At 42.0% G+C, this 26,255-nt stretch overlaps 1 protein-coding gene across 2 annotated transcripts in view; it reads right to left on the bottom strand.

The window, feature by feature from the left end:
* NELL1 (neural EGFL like 1) overlaps positions 1-26,255 on the bottom strand; it is an 865,825-nt gene that overhangs the window by 656,088 nt on the left and 183,482 nt on the right. For both annotated transcript variants that reach the window (XM_067749619.1, XM_067749618.1), the window contains exons 6-10: positions 21,709-21,781; positions 20,991-21,073; positions 12,550-12,684; positions 11,542-11,644; positions 2,899-2,972 (exon numbers count right to left, since the gene is read on the bottom strand). In XM_067749619.1, the coding sequence (XP_067605720.1) occupies positions 2,899-2,972; positions 11,542-11,644; positions 12,550-12,684; positions 20,991-21,073; positions 21,709-21,781 (468 nt within the window). The remainder of the gene's footprint in view (positions 1-2,898; positions 2,973-11,541; positions 11,645-12,549; positions 12,685-20,990; positions 21,074-21,708; positions 21,782-26,255) is intronic.

The following is a 26,255-nucleotide window of genomic DNA, read 5'->3' on the forward strand; positions in this document are numbered from 1 at the left end:
TCATCCTACACCCGTCACCCTCTCTCCCTGCTGACCACATCCATTAAATGTGTCCCGAAGCTCTTCTCTGGCCTTTTATAAATGCTACCCTTTATCAAGGGAATCAATGAGCCATAGCCTGACCAATCTGGTATTCTCAGATAGACTGAAAAGTGATCATTCAACCCTTCTGAATCCACCCTTCTACAATTCAATAATGTGAACTATTTCCAAGCAAGTCTAACACCATCAGGACTGGCAGTAGAGAGGCTAAGAGAGGAGCCTGTAGATTCAGACCACACAGGTTCAGATCCCAACTGGTTCCTTGACTAGCTATGTGACTCTGATCATGTGTGCCTCAATTTCCTCATCTGTAAGATGGGGATGATAATAATGCTACCTACCCCTACCAAATAACAGGGTTATTATGAGGTTTACATTAGATAAAGTTTCAAATGTTTTAAATAGTGTCTAGAAAATACTAAATATTCAAGAAATGTTAAATATTATTGTCAGTGAGGCTTCCCTCTGTGCATAAAGTATTTAGTAAATAACTGTAGAAAGACAATAAATGAAGAAATTAATGACTTTTTAAAAGATGCTGAAATTATTCACACGAACACAAACCACATATGCAAAAAGAATAACCTGTCTGCCCCAACTTCTTCCTAAGTTATAAAATCATAACAAAACAAAAACAGTAAAAGATGAACCAGAGCAAGGAGAGTACCTACAACGTGCCAATAATCATGTTAAGTACATTTCCAATATGCTGGCATGTAAGTCCACACCCATATCTTCTAGAGGTCTCAGATGGTGTCTGCCCTGATCCTCTCTGCTGGTAACAGGGATGGAGTCACAATCGTGACCCTTGCCAGGGTTACCCACTACTTCTGCCCAATATGTAAAGGGGGTTGCTAGTCGTGAGTGACAGATGCAGGGTGGATCCTGGGATCATCAGCAGAGTGGGTAAGACTGCCTTTAGTCATCCCAACTTCCCTTGAGGTGGAAGAAAAAAGTAAGCGTTTTAGAGTCCAAATCACCTTCCCTCCCCCAGAAGTGAAACAATCCACAGGGAACATGACATCTGCCTTATATTCAGAGAGGACATGTATGGTCATGTGGAATAAGAAAAATAGCTCACACGTGTTGAGGGCTTACTTTGTACCAACGAAGTCCTTCACATGCTTTATCTCATTTAATCCACCCACCATCCCTATGTGGTCATGTCCCAGCCGCACGTTGGGGGCCACCCACCCGCTTCCCCACTCCCAGGTTTGGAAGCTCCCATGGTTGATTGAGAGATCACGGAGCCCTCACTGACACCATCTCTACCTCTGCCACAGACTAAGGAGTCCACCCCACAGTCCCCACTGACGCAGAAGGACCACCACACCTGCATACCTGCCAGACTGTCCAGACCCATGGAATCTCTGCCATTCCCAGGGGCAGCCAAGAAAGAGCGAATGGGAAACGCAGTGGGGAGGCGCAAAGGAGTTAACTCCTGCGGTAGATTCTGGCCAATGAGAGACAGGAGACAGGAAAGAGCCTTCCCTCCCCCAAAGCTCCCCAAAACGAACCAGATTCGAGTTCCCTGAGAGCTTCAGCATGTCCCTAAATGCCTCATTCTCCTCAACCTTTCAAATACACTCGTTTCTTTTCTCCAGGGATGTGACGAAAAGCAAATGAAATGCCATAGGAAACAGCACTTGGAGAGATGGTCTCTTCTGTGACACAGTAGTTCCAGCCAGCCTCCCTGGAGATGCCCCTCAAAACCAGGCCTGCTTCGCTGTGGGGCAGTGGCAGCTCTGGAAGGCGCCTCCTTGAATTTGCTCTCCCTCACTTCCTTCTTTCCCTCTGTCTCTCACTCTTGCGTTCTAGGACAGCACCTCAACCAAGTAAGTGCTTGGCTAGCTCCCACACTTCATGCAGCACTTTGTTCAAATATGACCTCCTCCGAGAGGTTTTCCCAGACCATCCATCCCCACCTCAAAGCTCTCTACCCCTTCAACCTGCTCTGTATTTTTCATAGAATTTGGCATCATAGTTGACCCTTGAACAATGCGGGGGTCAGGGGCGCCGACCCTCCACGCAGTCTAAAATCGGCACATAATTTATAGTCAGCCCTCTGTACCTGTGGTTCCTCCGTATCCACGGTTCTACATCCAGGGATTCAACCAAGAGTGGATAGTGTAGCACCGCAGTATTTACTACTGGAAAAAATCCGTGCATAAGTGGACCCACACAGTCCTAACATGTGTTGTTCAAGGCTCAGCTGCATCTTGTATATTTATTTGTTTATATCTTACTGCCTGTCTCCCCACCAGACTGCAAATTCTATAAAGACAAGGACTTTGTTTTGTTCACTGTTGTACACCCAGAATCTAGTACCATGCTGGTAGGTAGCAATTGCTCAATGCATGTTTGTTGCATGATTTTTTTTTATTATTATTGAAGTACAGTCTTAAATGAGATCTATGGTTCTACACATCTTATTTTGAGAAATACACGGGATGGGGCAGGCAGGAGACAGAGGCACTGTCTAACATTATATCAGACTCTTAGGAGTAGAAGTGGCACTATCCACAACTAACATCACAGACTAATTGCCCCAACACCAAATCAAAACCTTTTCCCAGGGCCACCTGACAACCTCCCTGACTCATGGTAGCTGCTAGCTCCCTTCCCCCTTCTCACTTCCTTCCCTAACAGTCTTTCCCAAGGCTACCTGATCCACGGCTGACCACAGGCTAACCACACAATGACAGTGGCTGGGAACTCCACAGCCAGGACTCAAGCCCACCAGAGAGTCCTCCCCCTCAGTGGTCCACTCAGGACAATATGCTCCATTCCAGACTCCTACCTAAAGCCCGCATCTCCTTCTCTACAAGTAATGGGGATCATAAGACTGAAACTTACTCTGCATTCCCGACAGCTCTTGGTTAAAATCCGCTGGCCTTCTGCAAGGACTTTTCCTCCATAGATACATTTTGCTGTAATAAAACAGAAAAACAGTTCAGACAGTCATACTATGCAACAAAATGACCTCAGGGGCACCATCCAACTCCAATAGATTCCACAGAATATAAATGCTCTCATTCTAAGCAATGCAAAGCTCTTTGCATGTCTGGAAGTAAGACATGGAAATAGGATGGGGATAACTGTTGAATCCCCTTTCAGACTGTCATCTCTATTACGTTTGCCAGGAGTCCTTCACACCAAGCACATACAACTATTTCAATGCTGCGGTTGCTGAAGGAACTAGAGAATGAATTGATGCGGTCAATGTTAAAACAAGGAAGAGGTGGTTGTCATCACCGTGGAGTATAATAGCATAGCTTTGATTCAGCTACTCCAGCAATAAAACAAATGACTGGGTGAGAACGGACTTGCATATATACTCCACTCATCAGGACCTCAGTCACGTGCAGAAAGACACCATTTTTCCCCCTTGTGATCATAGGAAGCGCATGTCTTTAACTTAACTGTTCCCAAGAAGCTCAGAGACAACCAAGAAATACAAGTGAGTAAAATGCTGAATCAAAATGCACTAGACAGGGCTTCCCTGGTGGCGCAGTGGTTGAGAGTCCGCCTGCCGATGCAGGGGACACGGGTTCGTGCCCCGGTCCGGGAAGATCCCACATGCCGCAGAGCGGCTGGGCCCGTGAGCCATGGCCGCTGAGCCTGCATGCCCGGAGCCTGTGCTCCGCAATGGGAGAGGCCATAACAGTGAGAGGCCCGTGTACCGCAAAAAAAAAAAAAAAAAAAAAGTACTAGACAGACTGCCTTTGGAAAGGTAAGCTGAACAGGCTAACAGGGAGGGCAGGGAAGAGAGACAGGCCTTGGAAAAAGGTTAACAGAGAAGCATAAATGCTGACCCACTTTTAAGCAAGCGCAGAATATGTTAATTTGATATGACCCTAATGTAGCTCTGCCAAATTCTCCAGCCACATCCACAGGAAAGCAAAGGCCTGATCACTCCCTCTCCGCACAAATGAGGATGCTTTCAGCCCTCGTCCTCGGGAGAAGCAGAAGTGAAGACACGCACTCGAAGAGATCTCCACCACTAACTCACTGTCTTACAGAAAGCACCTCAGCTCTCAGAACCTCCATTTCGCCATCTGTTAGAAACAGGTGAATTCAATCTGGTAGTTTCTTAGTTCTACAATCTTCGGACTCATGGAATGTTCAGGTATGTAGGGACCTCAGCAAACAACTCATCCAACTCCCTCTTGTTGACCACAGGAAAAGGAAAGCCCAGAGACACTGGTTTACTTAACATCACGATCCTACAGTGACTACTATGGTGTGCAACCCAGATCCCCCTCCACGGCCAAAGGTCACATTCCTGAAACTGCCAGACAGGTGATGAGCTACAGCTCTCAGCTGAATAGTGATCCGGGACTTGCCCCTGTCCAAAGTCAAGGCCCCTTCCCAGCACAGCCCACATCCAATGAGCAGTTGATGAAGATGTTGCAAAGTCCTGGCCCCTTGCCCCAACTCAGGATAACTCCAAGGGTCATTCCAGCTCCACAACTCCTTGGAGAAATGGTTGAGGTATCTGTTGTAACTGCACTGCACTTCAACCTCTCCTTCTGCCCAACCCAGCTTCCTTTTATCTCACTCCCACCCCAGAACTGATCCTGAACTTCCTAATAAAGTACAAGCAAATCTCCGTTTCACAGTCTGTTTCTTCTCAGAACCTGCCCTGCAACAAACAACACGTACCTAACTCAGATCTGTGCCTCTCTAGTATCTGCATTCAGTGAATGGTACCAGTATCCACCCCTAGCCTCCACACCCACCACCCATACCCCACCGCCTAGGGCCCTTCTATGCCCTTCCTCTTACTCAGCACCGTGTCCAATCAGTACCCAAATCCCTGCAAGGCTCCCTCCTTGTTTCTCAAGTCAACCCACTTTTCTCCATTCCCACCACCTGCCCCCAGGTGCTACCTTCACTCAGGCTATCCCTCCTCTTTAGTCTACCAGGAAACTTCCTAACTTGCCTCCTATGTTCTGGTCTGATCTTACCCAGTCCTTCCCCATACAACAGTTGAATATATATTTTAAGTGCAAATAGGACGCTCTGCTTTAAAATCATTATGAGTCACTCAAGCCCTCAGAATATAGTTCAAATTCCTGAAGTCAGCACACAAGGCCATCCCTGTGCGTTCACTCTCCCTCCCAAACTCCCAAACATTCACACCTCCACTTAAGACTCCAGCCACGCTCTGCTTCTGGGATTTGCATGTACTGTTCTGCTTCTCCAGAACACTCAGCCTCATCTACCTGCTCCTGGTAACCTTCCATCCTATATACCCATCAGTTTCAACTTAGGCCCGACTTCCCCCCAAGAAGTTGTTCTTGACCTCTAACACTGGAGAATTGCCCTCACTTTGTGTTTGTGCGGTACTCTGGACCTCGCCCTAACAGAGAAAATATCACATTTTACCTCTGTTGCCCCAATGAGGGTAGGAACTATGTCTATTCATAACTTTATCTCTAGCCCCAGGCTCAGTGCCTCTCTGGGCTTATTGTTAGTAACAATTTTAGAATTAATGAGCCTCCTTGGTAGCAAAACGCAGAGAAATGTGCTGATTCCCAGATGAGAGTTCTTTCTGCTATTCAATGCTATTCAATGCTATTCCAAACTTTAAAAGCAGACACCAAGGTTTTCAGAGCAAAGCCATCAACAACAAGGTAGAGAACCAATAACATTTTCTAGATAACCCCCTTCCTCACTTCATTTTAAAAAATTATCCCCGATCATCTCTTATGCCTCAGTTTTCCAGATAAATCAGTTGACTCTGACTCATGGGTCCTAATGATCACGTGGATTCCCCTATTTGCTTGCATGGGGAGACCATACCTCCAAGAGCCTGAAATTCCTGCCTAATAAACTCCCACACTCCCAAACACAGCTGCTGCCAACTTGGCAAGACGGCTTGCTCCAGAGTGACAATTCTGCTAAATACACGGCTGTCAAATCTGCCATCTGCTCCTTGGCCCAGGGTGGGAAGCAAAGAAATAGACTTTCCTTCCTTATTTTTGCACCTTGCCACCCCCATGATGTTAGGATCACATTTGCTACCCTGTCTGAAGACATTCGCCCGATTCCTCTCATCCTCTAATAGACACTCATCCCAGAACTTCGATCTGGAGACAGGAGGGTCTTACTGTTTACAGTCACACCACACACAGGGACACATCCATCCCTCAAATCTACCAACCTGGTATAAAAATTAAATGTCCACTGAACTTCATGTCTTCACATGGCAGGGTGCCTTAGGGGCTGCAAGTGACATCAACATGATGCTGTGTACCTCAGCCATTCACAGCCTTGGCACTGATGCAGGATGCATGGACGATTACAATATCAATATCTCCAAAGTTATCTCAGGACAGCTTTCAGCATCACCACTGAAGGTCACAAGAATTTCCCCTGCTTCCTCATCCTCACCCCACTTCTCTGACGATGCCCTTCCTTCCCGGCCCCACCGTATGCCTAACACCAGTCCTCATTATCTAACCTCTTGATCTACAGCCAAAAGGCTTATTTTTGATATCTGGGAAATTCTAGCAGAAGGTAAGTCAGGCTCCGGTACCTGTGGCTGGGGCATTTGGGATGCCATTCCAACAGCTTTTAGTATGAGTAGAAATGTAAATGGATACCTGAAGCCCTTCACATCACACTGGGGACATGCAAACAAGACCATTTCACAGTGTCCGACGATGAAATTGAAACTCGGCACCAACACACGCTTCTCCACGATGTCAGAAACAAAGGTACTGGGGATTTACAGAAACAGTTATGCAGTTGTATCTTTTTGTGCCCACAGACACGTGGCCCTTCAAATCCGAGCCTGATTGCTCTAGCGCGATGGATGGACACTTTTGCCATTCGGGTGCACACTAAATAAACAACCTTTAGGCCCCACTTGGCACCCCTGTCGGATGTGGATGTGAGGTTGCTCTGTCTTTATTTAGGGATTTGCACCCTGCACACACTCCAGCCATCCCTTGGCACTCAGCAGCTGAGAACATCAAAATCAACACTCTGTGTTACACTTTAAAGGAGAGTGGCAGAGCAGAAAAGCTCAACGCCCAAGGAGCCATCCTCCCTCGGTGAGCTCGTTCACAGACCTAGCTTCAGATACCACCCCTCTGAGCATGACGCCCACGTCAAACTGGTTGTCCCTCAGCCATCTCCAACTCTCCTATGCCGAACAGAATGTATTGCTCCTGAAGCCATTTCTTCCACCTGCCTTATTTCTGTTAATCACACTACGAGTCTCCCACAGGCTCTTGTTCGAAACCTGGCAACTGCTCCCTTACAGATGCTCTGTCCCTGATTCATCTGTCTCACGTTAAAAAAAAAAAAATGCTTACAGAGTACCTACCCTGCCCCAGGTCTTTTGGCCATCACTCAGCTTCATCCCTTCCTTTCCATGTCCTCCGGCTGTGCCTAACTGCCTGCCGGCCTAATCACCTCCACCTGCAAATGGGCCTGAATCCCACACCCAGCTCCCTGCCTCCAGCTCTCCCCACACAGGGGCTTTTATCAAAGCATTTCTCTGATTATGCCAAACCCTGCTTCCAAAGCCTGCTTCTGAGCCCCCCAAACAAACGCTGTGTTTACTTCCATGATTCTGTATGTGCAATTCCCTTTGGCAGGTGTGTTCTTACCTACCTTGTCCACATGGCAAACTCCTATTCATTTGTCAGCACCCTACTCAGCTATTCCTTCCCCCATGAAGTCTTCCTAACACACACACACCTAAGTTTCTGATGGAATTAATCACTCCCTTCTCTGTGCTACCCTTGCATCTTACATAGCATACATACTGCACAGTACTCTGTTGTAATGAGATGGGGCATACATCTCCCTGGACAGCAGGCGGGGAGAGGAGACAGGTTAAAAGCATTAATTCTGGAGCCAGACTACCTGGGTTTTAGTTTGGCTCCACCAAGGCCGAGAGCCCTTGGACAAGTTAGTGCTCCTCTCTGTGCTTTACCTCCTCATCTATAAAATGGGGATCATAGTGGAGCCTATGACTCTAGGTTTTTGGAAGAATGAAATGAATTAATACACATAAAAAAGCTTAACAGTGTCTGACATAGAATGAATGATCCACATGTGCCCGTTGCTGTAACCAGAGGACAGAACAGAGTCGGGAGAGGAATCTCAGTAAGGATGACTGAACGAATTCAGTGGACTACAGTCAGCATCGTCCATCCCCAACCCACCTTTGCAGCTTATTTCTACTTCTCACCTACAAAAACCCTGTTATCACCTAACAGACTATCTCCCTGTCCTTCTGCAACTTGTTTTCCTTTGCAAATGCTGTTTTGCATAGCTCAAGATTCCCTCTCCATCCTTCTCCTTCTCTCCCATCTCTGATGGTTCCCAAATCTATCTACCAAAAGAATACTAATTCTAGGACACCACTGTCCAGAGATTCCAATTTAGCAGATCAGAGAGGGGCCCTGGGACACTCTATTTTAAGTTCACCAGGGGATTCTAATGTGTAGCTAGGTATGTGCAATTCCTTAAACAGAGCAGACACCCAAGAAATGTTGGAGGAATGAGACTCCTGCACTACTTTCTGGACTTCCATGCCCATAGCTAAGGAATCTAGAAGGCTCTCCTGAGTTCTCCCTGATGCCTCCCAAAAAGATGGAGGAAGAGCCTAGTATCAGAAATTATGAAAACTGCCTTGCTCTTGGAGATGGCCTGATTTATTGGGTTTTTTTATCAAAATAAAGTATTTTTCTCAGATAATGAATTGAGACTTAAACACTTAGACCAGGTTATTTCCTATTGCCACATGGATGTCCTCATCTGTAAGTGCTACAGCTCCTTGAAGCCATGACGAGTGGATGAACACTTAGTAAACGAGCACACAAAACAATCAGCTTTCATGTATCGGCTCTTGAATCAAATCAATACTTTTTCTCAGAAACCCTCGGACGCTGCCCCACCCAAATCCAGAGAGTAGCTTGGGAAATTTTATCTGAAAGGGACAACCAAAGGAAATATTTTCCATCCTTTTCCTGATGTGAAAATATTTGAAAACTTCTATATCTTTTCAAATTAGACGGTTTTTTTCTGCTTACTTTTATTTTTAAAAACATCTTTATTGGAGTATAATTGCTTTACATTGTTGTGTTAGTTGCTGCTGTATAACAAAGTGAATCAGCTTTACGTATACATATATCCCCATATCCCCTTCCCTCTTGCATCTTCCTCCTACCCTCCCTATCCCACCCTTCTAGTCTTTTCCATATATATGACCAGGAGTGGAATTGCTGGGTCATATGATAATTGAGCAGTGTTCTTAAGCATTTATTTGTATTACCATTTTATTAAACTATAAACATTTCAAACTACCGATCAGAGCTGCTGAGAAAATTCATTCTACCTAGCTAAACTGCTATCAATTCCAAACAAAGGCAAAAAGCACACTGATGGTTTAGCTAGCTCATGTATCAGCATCTTGGTAAAATCGGGTAACTTGCTGAAATGTTTTTTAAAACTTAATATTCTCCAGTAACTTAGAATAAAGAAAAATGACTATCCCACACATTTCTAGTGAGAGGATAATTGGATGATATACATCAAGGACCTTGAAAATGTCAGTCTCTTGGCCCAATAATTCTACTTTGGAGAATTCTATCTTAAGAAAACGTAAAATACAAAAATGTGTCCTCACAAAACATATTATTGAAGAGTAATTTACAATAGTGAAAAGTGGGAAAACAACCTAGTTCTCCAACAATTGGGGAATAATTAAATAAGTTACACAACAGCCAAAGGGTGGAACACTATGAAGCTCATTAAAATGAGGTTTATACAGAGTTTTTTAAAGGATAGTAATACACTTAAGTGATAACGCTAAGTCAACAAAGTAGGTTAAAATTATCTGCATAATAAAACCTCAATTGTCCACAAAGTATAAGTTTTAAAAAACGAAATCCACTACAACTTCAAGAGTGTTTGTTTCCAAGTGGTGGCATTATGGGTGATTTTTCCATCTTTACCTTTACCCTTATGTGTTTTCAAATGTTCCATCGCTTTTACAAGTAGATTATCAAAAGTTTAACACAAAAAACAGCTGAAGGACTCACCTACTCCCATGTCCAAACAACAACTGCCAAGAGACAGCTTTCACAGATCTATCCACAGAGCTCAAAGTAATAGATTAAAAGTAACTCGTATTGTTTAAACAAATTCCTAAGTTTCTCAACTTCTTCCTCTATTATATAGAATATATCAAGATAGAAAAAAATAATCTATGGCTACTAAAAACTATCTTTCCATCATGGAATCAAACTATAATCTCAACATCTGGGCCCCTGATCTATCTGTATTGCCAGACATGACTTCCAAAAGCACTTAGAATAGAAATAAGAAAGTTTCTTTTAGATCAACTCTGCGTAAGCCCTCCAGAGTAACGGGTGTACCGTGCCAACCATAAATAGAAGACATTTTCCAAAGTTCCTTTCGAAAGAGTATAAAAAAAGATTGGGCTGGTACAAACAGACCAGCTATCCCTACTTCCACTGTCATATTAGGTGACATGCTATTCTTGACAAAAAACTAGACCACTGTGTTTTGAAGACCTAGTGATGATGGTGGGTTTTTTGGTAGAGAAATGGTCTTGAAAATTATCCATCAGATGGCACGTTTCTAACGTAAACTCTCCTTTTTCAAAGAAGAGCATATGGTTTGATAAAAAGACTTTGGGCTTTGTAGTCAGACAGAATTCATTTTGTATCTCACCTCTGTCACTCACCAGCCTTGCAAACTTGGTAAACTATCTTCCCCAAGCTTCCTATAAAACAGGGATAAAAATAATCCCCACCTAAAAGATTGCAGTGAGGTTTCAATAAGCTAATAGAATGAAATGACCTAAAATAGTAACCGGCACATACCAATCATTCTAAATGACAGCTTTTACTCTTCCTGGTTGTCTCAGTGTTCATTTCACCATTTCATTTGAAAGAGTGTCCTTTGTAATTCAGACGGAAAAGGATTTTTAAATCATTATATAATTTGGACCCGCCAACTCTGAAGGAAATTGTTCCAATATTTTAACTGAAGTTCAATCCAGAAATTCCTAACAAAGGCCCTTTAATAACAGGAAACCTGGCCAAGACCTCAGAGAGCCGAAACACAGAGTGTGGCCCTTGATCAATCAAAATGAGGGGACCAAAGCACACGGAGCCTTGGAGTCCTGACTACGGAGCAACTCCACACACTACCAGTTGTTTGACCTCGGACAAGTGACTTAATACTTGTGAACGCCAGTTCCCTCTACATAAGAATGTAAAGAATAATAATTAAGGTTGATGTGAGGATTTAAAACAAAAAATAGCCTATGTAAAGTGTCTGCACGTCACAAGTGATTAAAATATAGCCACTCTTATCATACATTTATTATTATATCAACTGCTAGGACTTCCTTTCATCAATGTTAATCAATTGGGGCCTGAAAAATAGGGGAATAAATCAATCTCGAAGCACAGAGGGCCACCCTGACCCTCAGTTAGTACTCACGTCGGCAGACCTTACAGCACTGGCCGGCAATGTGCACAGGGAGGGAGTCCGGAGAGCAGTTGAGGGGGGGACAGGACATCCTTCGACATTCCACAGCGCCACTCTGAGGAAGGAACAACAGGGAGAGGAATCTCAGCAGAAGTGACCTCAGCAGCAAAAAGCTCACATCTCATCCCAGAAGCCTCACCAGGGAAACAGAAGCAGTGTGAGAAACTCCCAGTCCCCTCCAGGACCCCAAATAAAGAATTTTCTCCAGCCCAAACGAACCCATGCCACCTCAGTTACTTTTCTGATACACATCACTGGCTTTATTCCACCTGCCCATGTGGACTAAGTAGATTAGGCAGAAAACAGAAAAGCCTATTTTTACAAGAACATAAATAACACCTTTTGCAGACCCTGTCAACCATTGTTGAAGCGCTAACAATCATTTTGTATTTTTGCAGACAAACAATGGCATTCTTCAGATAGTTATCAAATAATTGCAACTGAACAGGGTTTCGATATTAATTTGGGGGAACCTCTTGTAATTCTCTGAAACAGATCAAATAGTACATACAAATAAGGGATAACCTGAAAGAAAGTCAGGGGGTCTCTAAAACAGAAAATGGCTACCTCGTCAAATACAATGAAAACACCTAGAAACTAAATAAACCACCTTTTTAAAAGGTATTATAGCAGAGAAAAGTTGTGAATGAGCCATTAGGTGGTCTGAAAACCAAAGGAGTCCCTTCCTCCCTCTGCTACTCTAATCTCTAAACAGTAAGCTTCTTAATCATGTTAGATCATATTAGAGTGCGTTGGAAATTAAAATCTGCTTTCTCTTGATAAGAATTTGCATTTGTAATGACACTTTTCCAGCTTCCCTTCACAATTGCGCCAATTACTAAGTAGGCACTTCGTAAAAAGGCAGTACTTCTTAGAGTCAGCATTATAAAGAAACAGGTTACACAATAATTTGTACAACTGCCCTCTTAAAACTGTCCATTTAGGTACAAAGAGGCTTACTTTGCACGTGCAGTTCCTGCAGTGATCACCATCAACCCAGGAGTCTTGGTCTCTATAGAGCAGTCCACTCACTTGACAGGTCTTCTCACAATGACAGTTTTCCAATTGACTAAGTCTTGTCTCTGCATAGTTCAGCTGCAAACAAGAGTGACTACGTGTAATTTCTGTAATTCAACAGCATTGTCCTAACAAAGCTAATCGCAACCTGAAAAAATAAATCCAAGCGGGAGGAGAAAAAAATGCTCAAAGCAGTTCAGTGATTCTTAGCCAGATCTGTTTTTCGAAGATTTTTTTTTTAATTTCACACAAGGTAGAAGCATTCTAAATTGAAGACATATTGGCTCCCATGGTCTAATGAGCACCAAATGAGACATTAAACTGTATCTCAGGGACCTCATGGGTGTTCATCAACGTGTGTGCTTTCAGCTCAAACTCACACAGAAACACTTGTAATGAATGTGTTCTCAAGGACTCCTTACAATGTTTACAGGAGATCTAATCAGCAGCTCTGAAGCCCTTACATTTATCTCCCGCAATCCTATCCCTCTTCTTCACACACTAACCAGAGTGTCATGGTTTACAAGCTGGGAAGTCACTGCTTCCTCTTTTATGAAAAATTCTGGGAAGTCATAGGCAGACCTTATTTCTCCCCAGCTCAGTATCCTCCAAATAGAATGCCCCAGAATCCACTTTGGTGTTCAGACAAGTTCAAGAGAGGCAACCAAACCCCCGGGTGAGATGAGGACTTTGTAAAAAAAAAAAGAAAGAAAAGAAAAGAAAAGCTTTTTCCTTTTTTAGGTCACCCAACTGCTACCATTAAACATGCAATCTTAGAATCTCCGATTTGAAAGAGTTTATAAAGTTTAAATGACGTGACAAGTAACCCCTTCAAGTGGTCATCCAGCCCCTGTTTGCACATGTAACTGTGATGGGACACTCATTACCTTCCAACGAAAGCTACTTTTCTTGGTTAGCTCTGGATATTTGAAATGTCTTTCTTAGCTTGAGCTGTGAAATTTCTCTCCCTTCTTCCTATTAGACCTAGTTTTGCCTTGTGGCCCATCCTGAGTAAATCTAACCGCTCTACAAACATTTGAGGTTATCCTGTCCTCATGCCTGCCCCTGACCACAGTCAGCCCCGCCAGGTTCCCCTAACAGCTCCTCGTGATATGGTTCCAACCTTCCCTCTTGACCATTGTCCATGTAGGCGACTCCAGGTTGCCTTCAAAACTATGGTACAAAAAAAACTTGAAATGTGGTGTGATCTCTCTGTCATCACATCCATACCAAGGAGTAACTTGGCCTGGTAGCAATCTCACCCTTCTTCCTTTCTCCTTACATAGAGAAGGTCATGACAGAAGAACAAATACCACTTTCTAAAAATTCATCACACAGTTCCTTTTCCTTCTCAATCATACTTATATATCCCCGTCTTGAGTATTTTCCCCATACAGGAGATTGAATCAATTTTTGATCCCAACTAAGACTATTTGGAGGCAACATTTTAGTTATAATGGTTGAACCTGGCTAATGATGACTTCTACCATCTTTCTACATTTTCTATGGTTCCACTCCGTACATGCTCCTCTCAATTACTCATAACAGTGCTACTCTTTGGAAATGGAATTCAACCTTGGTTTTTGTCATTTATTCCATCTCTTGCTCTAAACTTTTGGAATTTCTCAAGAAAATTTGTTCCTCGTCTGCCTGCCATGGGTAGTACCAAGAGGAAGGGAAAAGAACAAATAGAATCCTAAACAAACCACATGCACTATAATCAACCCCGAAAAAACTGAGTCGACCGTGCCTAAGAGTTAGCTTCCTATGACTCTACTATACATGATCTTCCAAACATTCAAGTTACACTTAAATCTCCAGCTTAATCATAGAGCATCCAGAATCGACGGTAATTACGTTCTCTGGGAATTTTTTAGGAAATGCAGATAACATATACTTCCAAGAGTTTGATGACACCAAGTACCAAAACCGTGTATTGGTAAGAGATAATAAAAAGGAAGTGATAACTCATCACATATTATCTTTACTTCATTTCTATAGCCTCAGTAGTTCCCACATAAGGTAGTGATAGACATATGACCGTGGAATGAACAAGGAAGAGTTGAACTAGAAGGGAATCTTTCCTAAAAGTGGCTCAGGATGAGGAATCTGTTTGTGAGAGGAAAGTGCCTGTCTTACTCTGAAAGTCTGGAAGAACCCTAGTGTCTGTATCACTCCAAGAAGGGGACTTCTTATGGACTAGTTCAAAAGGCTATTCTGTATCTACCCAAGTTTCCTGTAAATCCAGGAGCTTTGCCTAAAGGCAATATTGTCAATTTCCAGGACTGCCCAACAAAGCTGAGCTATGCTCCCCTACAAAACTCAACCGCAAGGAAAAGCCTCGATTTTAATACAATGGAAGCTATTCTCAAGGCCGATTTTGCTTCCCTTCTGAGTACTGTCTTTAAATTTTTAATATATTTAGCCTGTTCTGACAACAGTAAAAAACCCTAATCTCTGTGATGATAAGAATGCATCAGACAGACACCAAGACAAAGGAATATTAAGGCAAAAAGCTAATTTTTCAAAGGCACTTAATATGTAATCTTGCCTTCCTTTTCCCCTGCTTAAATCCTGAAGCCACAATAAAGGAGAAAAACAACTCTGAATTAAAAAATGAATTACATTTTCTGTCACTGGCATTAGCATGCTGAATTTATACAAGTTCATTTTCAAAAGCTATTTCTACACTACCTGCCATTTTCTCTAAGAATGCCTGAAGATCCAAAATAGATACGGTATCAAATCTACAACTCTTTTTTGTTTTACCTTTGCGCACTTATCCAAGCAACCATGGACCGAATCATTTATTCTTAACTCTACACGTTCAAAGACAGACAGCAGAGGCCTTTTTCACAGTAAGAGGTCAATGAATGAATCTAAGTACATTAGTCATGCAGTAGATTTCTTTTTTCCTTTGAAATATTATTTATTTGGCATTTGCTATATAAAAGGGAAAAAAGAAATCTATTGTATTAAACCTTTAAGCTTAATTGAAAAATCACTATTGAGCTCCTTGAAACAATGAAAGTCTCAAAATCCAATGTTACAAGCTGAAACGCCACTCCAAGCTTGATTTACATAAATAGATTTGTCAAAGATTTAAACAGAAGTAATCAAGAAATTCCCCATCTTCAGCATCTCTTCTCCTGAGCTTGAAGGAAGAATGTGATTACCGCACAGGTGGGATGCAAGAGCAGGACACAGCCTGATCCTATCGCTGTGTACCTGGCTCAGCAGGTTTGTGGTTCCCACAGTGTAGAGACTACCTGGGAGAATTTCCAGAATAAGCCAGGGGATTGGTGGTCTCTTGTGGATCACTTAGGGGAAGTATCAGGGGACCGCTTCCCTGCACCTTCTCCCCCTTGAAAAAGTATGGTTTTGCCACAATGTTGGGATTCTTCAAGAGGGCTCTTCTGTACCCTGACCTCTGTCACCTGACGCTACATGCAAGCTGCTTCCCTGATCTTTCCTACATCAAGCAAGGGCACAGTCATTTTCAATCACCCTATACTTTGAAAGGAGAAAAGGAAGAGCAAGCCCTCCTAGGCACAACCCTGAGCTGATCTGGTGTCTGTGTCTGTTTGGTTTGATGTGACTTTGGCTACCAACTCCTGTCCAGCTTGTGCGCTGGGCTCGCTCTCCGGTAGGATTCCATGGCTTCCACTGTGACCCAAGTGTGAGGACTTTCTGCTGTTTTCCAAAACCTCCTGGCTCTAGACCAGGGCTCTGACAGCAACTTTCAATGCAATCTTTATAAAACGAAGAATAATTGTCACCATTTTACATACATGGAAACTGCAGCTAGAAATGAGACCACTGACTCATTCCAGGCTGCAAACAACCAAAGAAGTGATAAAAATGAGATTCAACATCAGATGAATCTTACTCCAAAGCCCATTTCTATCTCCACCATGATCTACATGACTAATGCCTATTTTAATCACAGCTGCTGGGCAACTCAAACCAAACCTCCAAACCCATCAGCTAAATCTTGCCATGATAGGCTTATCTAACTAAAGGCAAAGCCCAAATCCAGGTCGATTTGGCGCCACAGAATTCCCTTTGCACCCAGGAACCCTACTTGAGTTCCAGTTCGTCTTATCCCTCCAGACTCCATCTCCTTCACTCTGCCAAGAGGTGTATTACACTCTGCTTCCACCAAGATGGCAGACTAGGTACCCTAAAAGACTTCACCAATTGAACCAACTAAAATGCTGGACAATATACACAAATCGTAACTTTTAAAAATCATCACAGGAGCTGACAGAAAAGGAATAAAGCCACAGTGGCCAAAACAAACTGACAGCCAGGGATCCAGGAAGGCGAGTGAGCACCAAAGCCAACCTCCATGACGTTAGCCAAAACATGGAGCCCTCAAGCTCCCACCTCGCACAGGGGGCCAGGGAGAGGAAATAGAGAACAGGGTCTGCCCAAGATGGGATGTCTTAAAGGAAACTCCTACATCAAGGTACAGCCCCAAAGGGCTGTACCCTCAGCTTAAGAGTGAACGAAAAGGAAACAAGGTTTGCACCAGGCTCAGAAGGAAGACCTTCCTACTCAGACCATGGCACTGGCTAGAGGGAAATATCTTCCTTCAGAAGTCTTAAAGAATTCTTTGCTGAGAATTCACTTGGCGGATCCTAGGTTAGCAGTCTGATTCTGAGCAGTCCCTATGATCTGAAAACCCTTAAGGAGATAATGCAATAGCAGTGACCCCTGTGCGGTCCTGGCAGGAGGACACATAATGTAAACCCAGGACTCAGAAAATTCCCACATCTATCTAAGGAAAACAAGTGGCTGTAACCAGATGGGTGAGTTAAGCGGGCTTGTCCCTGCCCTGACATTCCTCCTTCAAAAGCTGCCACAAGCTCTATGCTAACGTTTCACTCCCAACAGGTACCATCTGAACACACACTTCTCTTTTCCTCTCGTCTTATGGGCTCATTCTTCTTCTCACTGGTATCGCCATCCTCCTACTGGTAGCTTTCACCTCCCTCTCTCCATCAGTCATTCCTTCTTTATATCTTTTGGTTCTCTTTCTAATCTTCTCTCCTCCAACCATAAACTTCCTCGGTTATGATCCAACTTACAGAATCTAAGTTTGAGCCTTGGCTTTGCCATCCACTTTTCTTGGGAAAAGCTACATAACTTTCTTGGGACTCAGTCTTCTCATCTGGACAGTGGGCTAATAAACCTAGCTCAGAGGATTGCTGGAAGGATTAGAGAGAGAGTGAATATAAAAGTTTAAGCATTGTAACTAACACATAGTAAATGCTCAATAAATATTACCTAATATGAATATCTTTCCAGTTTATTCCAGATCAGGGGTTGACAAACTAAGGTCCATGGACCAAATCTGGCCCAGCACTTATTTTTGTATGGCCTGTGAGCTAAGAATAACTTTTACATTTTTCAATAGTTATATTTTATTTTTTTATGGAAGTGTAGTTGATGTACAATACATTATATAAGTTACCTGTGCAAAATATAGTGATTCACAATTTTAAAGGTTATACTCCCTTTATAGTTATTATAAAATATTGGCTAGATTCCCTGTGTTGTACAATGTATCTTGGTGGCTTATTATATAATAGTTTGTATCTCTTAATCTACCACTCCTATATCACTCCTCCCCCACTTCCCTCTCCCCACTAGTAACCACTATTTTGTTCTCTATATCTGTGAGTCTGCTGCTTTTTTAAAATATTCACTAGTTTGTTGTATTTTTTAGATTCCGCATATAAGTGATATACAGCATTTGTTTTTCCCTGTCTGATTTATTTCACTTAGGATAATGCCCTCCAAGTCCATTGATGTTGCTGTGAATGGCACAATTTCATTCTTTTTATGGCTGAGTAGTATTCCTCTGTGTGTGTGTGTGTACCACATCTTCTTTATCCATTCATCTGTTGATGGACACTTAGGTTGCTCCCACAGCTTGGCAATTGTTTATAGTGCTGCTATGAACACTAGGGTGCATGTATCTTTTTGAATTAGCATTTTTGTTTTCTTTGGATATATACCCAGGAATGGAATTGCTGGGTCATATGGTAGTCCTAGTTTAGTTTTTTTGAGAAACCTCCATATCATTTTCCACAGTGGCTGTAGCAACTTACATTCCCACCAACAGTGTACAAAGGTTCCATTTCCTCCACATCCTTGCCAGCATCTGTTGGTTGTGTTCTTTTTGATGATAGTCATTCTGACAGGTGTGAGGTGATGTATCATTGTGGTTCTGATTTGCATTTCCCTGAAGATTAGCAATGTTAAGCATCCTTTCATGTTATATTTTTTTTCTTTTATAAATTTATTTAATTATTATCACTATTATTTTTTTGGCCACATTGGGTCTTCACTGAGGTGAGATGTGCGGGTTTCTCATTCAGTGGCTTTTCTTGTTGCAGAGCATGGGCTCTAGGCATGCGGGCTTCAGCAGTTGTGGTGCACAGGCTTCAGTAGTTGTGGTGCACGGGCTTAGTTGCTCCGCGGCATGTGGGATCTTCCCCGATCAGGGCTCAAACCCGTGTCCCCTGCATTGGCAGGCAGATTCTTAACCACTGAGCCACCAGGGAAGCCCCCTTTCATGTTATATTGATTGATTATATTGAAGTGAAATAGGTATATACATCATGTTCTCAATTTTGCTTCTTGATCTATAAAGACTAAAATTTACTGGCTGGCTCCTTACAAGAAAAGTTTGCCAACTCTTCTTCTAGATTATCACAGACTCCAAATTTTGCAGTGAAGATGGAAGTACTCAGTTTTCTAATTATAATTCTATTCACGGTTTGAAAGAAATAGACTTTTATAAGTCTTCCAGAGTGCTGGGGGTGTTTAGACGGTGGATTAAACCATTTCTGCTCACAATTAAATACCTTCTGCCTCACAAATGGCCATTTTACATAATAATGTTTTGTGGACAGAGCTCAATGTGGCTGTTAGATAATAATGTACAGCTAAAAAGAGAAAAATGACATTCCTGCAATGGGAAAGAATGAGAATGAAAAAGGGCACTCTCATCACCAGGAGATGGAGAACCACAGTCACCTGAGGCTGAGTGGCATGTTTCTTGTTCCAAAAATTTGGTAGCGATCTAAAATATAATTAACAGTATTGAGATCAAGCTGCTTCAGACGATATGACATAAAAGCTTCTCTATGCCACAAGCTGGGAAGAGAAATTATTGCCTACGTTTCACATTTCCACTGTACTCTGAAGTGAAAAGAATCTCTCGAATCTCAGTTTTAGTTTCTCTCTTTACAAAAGTGCTCTCCTTTGCAGACAAAAAGGGGACTTGGCCAGAGACCTAGTTTGAAGCAGAAACATTATCTTCAGCAGCAGAGTCTTTGAGTCCAAAATACAGCCGTACATCCCAAACACCGACCTACCCACTGATTTTTTCCACGTGCTATGGCTGATGGCAGGAGCAGTCAGAGCCGCAGGTAGAATAGGATTGAGGTATCATTTTCACTGTTATTAAAATTCTCCCTTTTGCAGAGCATAATGTCTCTTAGGGCCAACCAAATTCTTTCTCTGCCCTAGGCTAGAACTCATGTCCACGACTGATCGGTATCATAACAACAGCATCGGCCACGTTTTCTATTTATTCAGCGCCTTTCCTCACAAGGCTCAGGGCTTTTCATTATCCATCTAAACGTTATGAGTATATATTATCAAAGCCCCTAATCGTTTACATTCCCGGCTCTGCCGCTCAATATGAACGTCTCTGGGGTAGAAATCACATCCTCTTCATCACTGCCTCCTATGTGCCTAACACAGTGCCTGGCAAATAGCAGATCCTCAAAAGATGCTTGTTAAGTGAATCATGGGGAGGAGGGAAAGATGCAGAATTATAAAACTGAAGGTGTTGAAAGGCAAACTTTGCCTCCTTCACTATTTAACTCAGGACCAGTTTTGAAATGCATCATATATTAGAAATGTGATATAATGCCTTCCTGTGACAATAATCTGTTCCTAACAATAGCTATTCTGCCCTTTCCGACTACTGGCAATGATTCTTGCATCCAAAATGCATTAGCTTATAAGCAGCAGTGACTCTGACCATATATCATCTCTCAGTGTTACTGGTTTAATAGCCAATGGGCAAATTCCTTTTCCACTCCCAGGGAATATACAGTGATACATATTGCTTTTCTTCCAAACATTTTTCAACTAAGTATTTTGATACCGTCTAACAGTATCAAAGGCGCAAATGGTTATGTTTACTATAGGTTGTCCTATTTCAAAAAAGAATAAACCATTTTATAGTAACATATCGCAGATGCCAACACTAAAAATGTTTCCATTACAGCATATCATTCTAAACTCCAGATAGGATGGACAAAGAAATGAAACATCACGAGTGAAATTTAGATACCTACTTTTGCAGTCATCTTGGCCAAAAGCTCTTGTAAATCCATTATTCCTTGCACCAGGCTTAAGAAATCACTGCAAGTTGGACAAGCTCAATAAAGAAAATATAAAATAAATGTTGCTACTGTGCTAACAGAAAAATATATATATTTTTTAAACAGTAGTTGTTTAGCTATATAAAAGTGTTTTCGCTTTTCTGGTTAAGTGTGACTTCAAAATTGGAGTGAATTCACAGAGGATTTCAGATCTAGATCTTTTCCTTTTATTAATAAGCAAAAAGAAAGGAACAAGGACTAACTGAAAAGGACAGTATGTTTTTACCTTGAAAACATTTTTAAATTTAAACTAAACTCTCATTTTTATTGGGACTAAAGAATTGTGAATGATCACAGAAGCAGCAAAAGTACACTCATATATATCCAAGTCAAGAAGTTTAAAAAATAGTTTATATACATATATTTATATAATTATATGAAACATTACAGACCCAAAACTGCTCACATAATCTCTTCTTACCTTCAAATGTTATTCTACAAATACATAAGCTTTTTAAAAATCCAAAGACGCAGAAGTATTTTAGTATACATAAAATCTCTCACTAACTCCACCACCTCATAAGTCAACAATGTAAACAGTTTGTTTGTATCCTTCCTGAAGTGCTTCTCTGATATTATCAACAAGCTATATAATATTAATAATTCAGAAATGCTTTAAGTTGCTACTTACTGCGATTCAGGTTCGGACACTGTGTTATGTATCCATTCGGCATAAAGATGATTTTCCCATCTTGGATAATCCCCTTGATAACAGAATAGAGAGGTGGCAATCAGTATTACAGTTACCAGTTCAAATGGCCCCTGTCACATGCTCTCTGCAGGGAAGTTTTCTTTTCTTTTTTTTTTAGCAAGACTGATAACCATACTCAGAAGGTGAGTTGGCCTTAGTGCACACTGACCTACTCCAAACCATCCTCTTCTACAAAATCTCAAAATATCCATTCATCTTGAGAAAGCTACAATTACTTACCACTGGTTTATGCTAATGATATCATAGAACTAAGGATCCATCAGTCAATGTTCTCAAACTGTCCAACTATAAAGACATTGATGCAATAAAAATTCTCCTCAATGCCCTAGTCATCTTGGAACGTTAAATACTGCTGATTTACAGGATTTTTTTAAGTGGGAAAAAGCGACAATAGGAACATATTAGACTAAAATGCTCTACTGATTCATTTAGTCCAGGAAATAAAATTAGACATGGGGAAAACTCCTTAAGAACCTTGCTCTCAGCTACTTGAGTAACATGAGTCTTTGCTGGTGAGTCTTAAGATTTGCTCAACACCTCACTGTGGATAAAAGATGGTCTTTTAATTCTGCAATTTAGTCTGGAAGAACAGCCCTAATTTAAGAAAGTGTTTGGGGCCACCATCTCTCAATGAAAATATTGACTTGGCTTTTGGATTTTTCACATTGAATTTCAAGATTCCGTTTTTAGGGTATTTTTTCCTGATTTGATGGAAGAGATATTACAGAACGGATGGAACATGTAGAAGCTGGTTCAGAATATTGAGCTTAATCTATAAATAAAATATAGGCTTATGATAGTGTGGTGAGTCTTTCAAAGGAAGCAACATTTAACATTTATGTGCTCATCTTCTAAACAGCAGAAGGTAGTCAGCAAATGCTGTTTCTGCTTATTATTCCAAGATAAAATATTAATTGGAAATATTAATAGAAATAACAGGGTCACAAGGCCTCTTCCTCCGAATTAGATACTTTGATTAACCTCTTCCTCTTCGAGGATGATGCAGTGTCCGTGATTAAGAGAAGAGACAGCCTCACCATGGGAAGAAGGTGCCTGCCACAGCTCTTCAAAATGAATTTGTCATCTCTTGTCGGGGAATTACAGGGAGCAATTAATGGAGCACAGTCTAAGTCAATCAGCTTCTTCCTGGCACAAAGTTGCTCAGTTTTTCAAAGCAAATTAACTCCTTTGAGAGGCCAGGGTGCCTTTCAAGCACATGTGAGGAATTTGAGAAAAGCATGGGATTGGCAGTCAGGGGCCCAAGGTTTAAGGTCTGGATCCATTTGTAGCTAACTGGCTGGACTTAATAAGTCAACCACCCTCTCTGAGCTTCAGTTGCTTCATCTGGAAAAAGAAGTGCTGCATGTAAAAGCTACAGAACCTTCTAGCACTCAAGTGCTGGGTCAATGAAGCAGGCGTCCAAACTGAAAGTGTCACAATTTAGATCTCTGTGCTTTTGCTAACTTTCAAGATAAAAGAAAAAATCAGTCCCGAGCAGACAAAGTGATAGATTTCCCTCAAAGAACAGCCCGTCAGAGAGAACTAAGTACACATCAGAAAATATCTGTCTAATGAGGCTGAATATGGATGAAGTTCTAGTGACCAACTATTCAGGTTTGCCTGGGATTTAGAGATTTCAGTGCTAAAACAGAGATTCCCAGGCAAACCGGGACAGTTGGTCACCCTCCCTGATGCCAAAGTGGCAAAAGCACACGTACCAGGAAAGGATGAGGTCTATCTAATATCTGCCGGTTAGAAGAGCCTAAATCATTCTTATTTTTATCAGCCATGGAAAGGGCCCTCAGAAACCTGGTGTATATTTGTCATGGTATTATCTTTGCCAAAACAAATAAAAAGTCCATTCGAGGGCTTCCCTGGTGGCGCAGTGGTTGAGAGTCCGCCTGCCGATGCAGGGGATATGGGTTCGTGCCCCGGTCCGGGAAGATCCCACATGCCACGGAGCGGCTGGGCCCGTGAGCCATGGCCGCTGAGTCTGCGCGTCCGGAGCCTGTGCTCCGCAACGGGAGAGGCCACAGCAGTGAGAGGCCCGCGTACCGCAAAAAAAAAAAAAAAAAAAAAAAAGTCCATTTGAAAAGGATTTCCCATCCACTTATCCTGTAGCAACATATATTATACATGGCAGTATTCCTTTTGTTTTCTTAACAATTGCCTCTCCCACACCTTTCTTCCACCTGCCTCCCTCCTCTGTCTTTCCACTTTTAATCTCCGGCACATGCGTGTGTGTTACACAGATCATTAGGTGAAGATCAATGATGTTGACTCGAACAAAAATGGCAATAAGAACTGACAGCATCTCAATCCCTATCAACACAAAAACTCAAGGCACTTGATATTTTTTCTGAAAAAGAGGTCATGAGGGTCAGCCCACATAGTGGCATAAAAACATGTTCTTGCCAAATGAATCAAGATGGAAATGCTAATGTATTTGCACGGATGTAATTCCATGCTGGATTAAATGAAGGGTGGCAATGTACTGTACAAATACCAACTGTAACCCAAAGAAGTGTGAGTGTATGTATGTGAACCTACAAATACATACCTGTGTATATATCCCAGTACCTCCCCATGATAAGAACCAAAAGGTCTTGCACTGAATGGTCATATGAACTAGAGTCATCCCTCAGTAGCTGGAAGGTAGTGGTTCTGGGACCCTCCCTTCCCCCTCCACCACCCACCCACCACAGATACCAAAATCTGTGGATGCTCAAGTCTTTTATATAAAATGGCATAGAACGGTAGGTCCTCTGCACACACAGGTTCAGCATTCACGGAGTCAACCGACTGTAGACTGAAATGGGTTGATTCTGCGGATGTGGAACCTGCAGATGGAGGGCCAACTATTTAGTGCCTGGACATCTGTCAATAAAAGAAGCATTTGCTAAGCCTGTAGTTTTCTTTAGAAAACGGAGTTTTATAAAGTATAAAGCAACAAAGAAGCTCGATCAGCCTTATTTCTCCCAGAAAAATCATCTGGGAGGATTTCTATAGATGAAAATGTACCTTAGAGCACAGCAACTTCTCCCCAGAAAAGATGAAATAAGGGATAAAAAGACAGAATTTCTATTATTTCTCTTCATTTCACTTTAAATGTATCTACACTTAACTGAAAAAAAAAAGAAAAACTCTGGCTGGGCCTATAAGTAGTGGACCTCATTTGTACCATTCACCACAGCAGTATTTCTCAAACTGCCAGTTTCTTAAGAATCACATTGAGTATTTGTTTAACATCAGATTCCTGGGTCAACCCCGGACTCTGTTTCAGGAGGGTTGGAGTGGGCCCAGGAATCGGCATTTTTAAAGGCCGTCCCAAAGGATTCCCATGAAAGGTCAAGGGGCCCACTTTGAAAAACCCTGCCCTGTTGTCAATCACTTGGATTTTCTGGAGCAAGAGTGTTTACTCCTTACAAGTTCAGAGTGGTGAAAGCAGCACCTGGATCCAGTACACAAACAGAGTAAAATCTTACTGATTTGGAACTGAATGGCAACTAACCAAATCACTAAATTATAAAAACCGTGAAAGCAAAACTCATAGGTTTTCACCTCAGCTTTCCCTGCCATTCCTATCATAGTATATTTCACGAAGTAGGTACAATCAATACCTAACCTGCATCAAATTCCTAAAAACTATAAATTATATAATTGTAAGAGAGCAAAATTTGCCACTCTAAATGTCTCATTGGCTTGCAGATTATTTAGACCTGAAAACAATCAAGGCCCAAAAGACTCAGGAAGAAACTCTGACCTTCCCCCTAACTGCCTAAAAGAATTTAGATAGAGGGCCTGTTCCCAGAATAGAACTGTCATCAGAAATATCTGCAAGGAACATGAACTAGGTGTGGTGGGGCAACTTAGAGATCAGCGTGCACTCTGCATCCCATTGTCTCTGCATGGCCCAGCAAACATTTATTTACTGAACATTTGCTTTGCCATCTCCGTGTGAATTGCCTACCTCCCCTTGAGTCCCAAAGACCTACCACCACACTCTCTGTTGTTGTCTTTAGCTGAAGACAGTATTTAAGGTGAGGGTTTCAGCTCTTTTGGTAAGCTACTCAGTTTTCCTGGGTCTCTGCCATGTGTACATGTTATTAAAATTTGTTTTGAGTTTCTGCTAATTGGTCTCATGTCAATTGAATTCTTAGACTTGTCAGAAGAACCTAGAAGGGTAGAGGAAAATTTCTTCCTCCCTGATGCAATACTGAACTATAATTTTCACAGCTGTTAAGAGTCTGTGAAAATCATGTAGAATGCTAGTTGTTAAACTAGGGGAACATATCAGAATTTTAGAGGAGGGTGAGGGAGCACAGTCATGTATGAAATTTTGACAGTGGTTCTGAGGTGATTTTGAGATGCCCGATGAAAACTACTGATCTAGGGCCAGATTACCTAGTCATTTGACCTATGAAAAATCTAAAGCTCTGATACTTTAATTAGCTTTCCTAAAGGAC

Source organism: Pseudorca crassidens, chromosome 9 (genome assembly GCF_039906515.1).
Source record: "Pseudorca crassidens isolate mPseCra1 chromosome 9, mPseCra1.hap1, whole genome shotgun sequence".
Lineage (NCBI taxonomy): Eukaryota > Metazoa > Chordata > Mammalia > Artiodactyla > Delphinidae > Pseudorca > Pseudorca crassidens.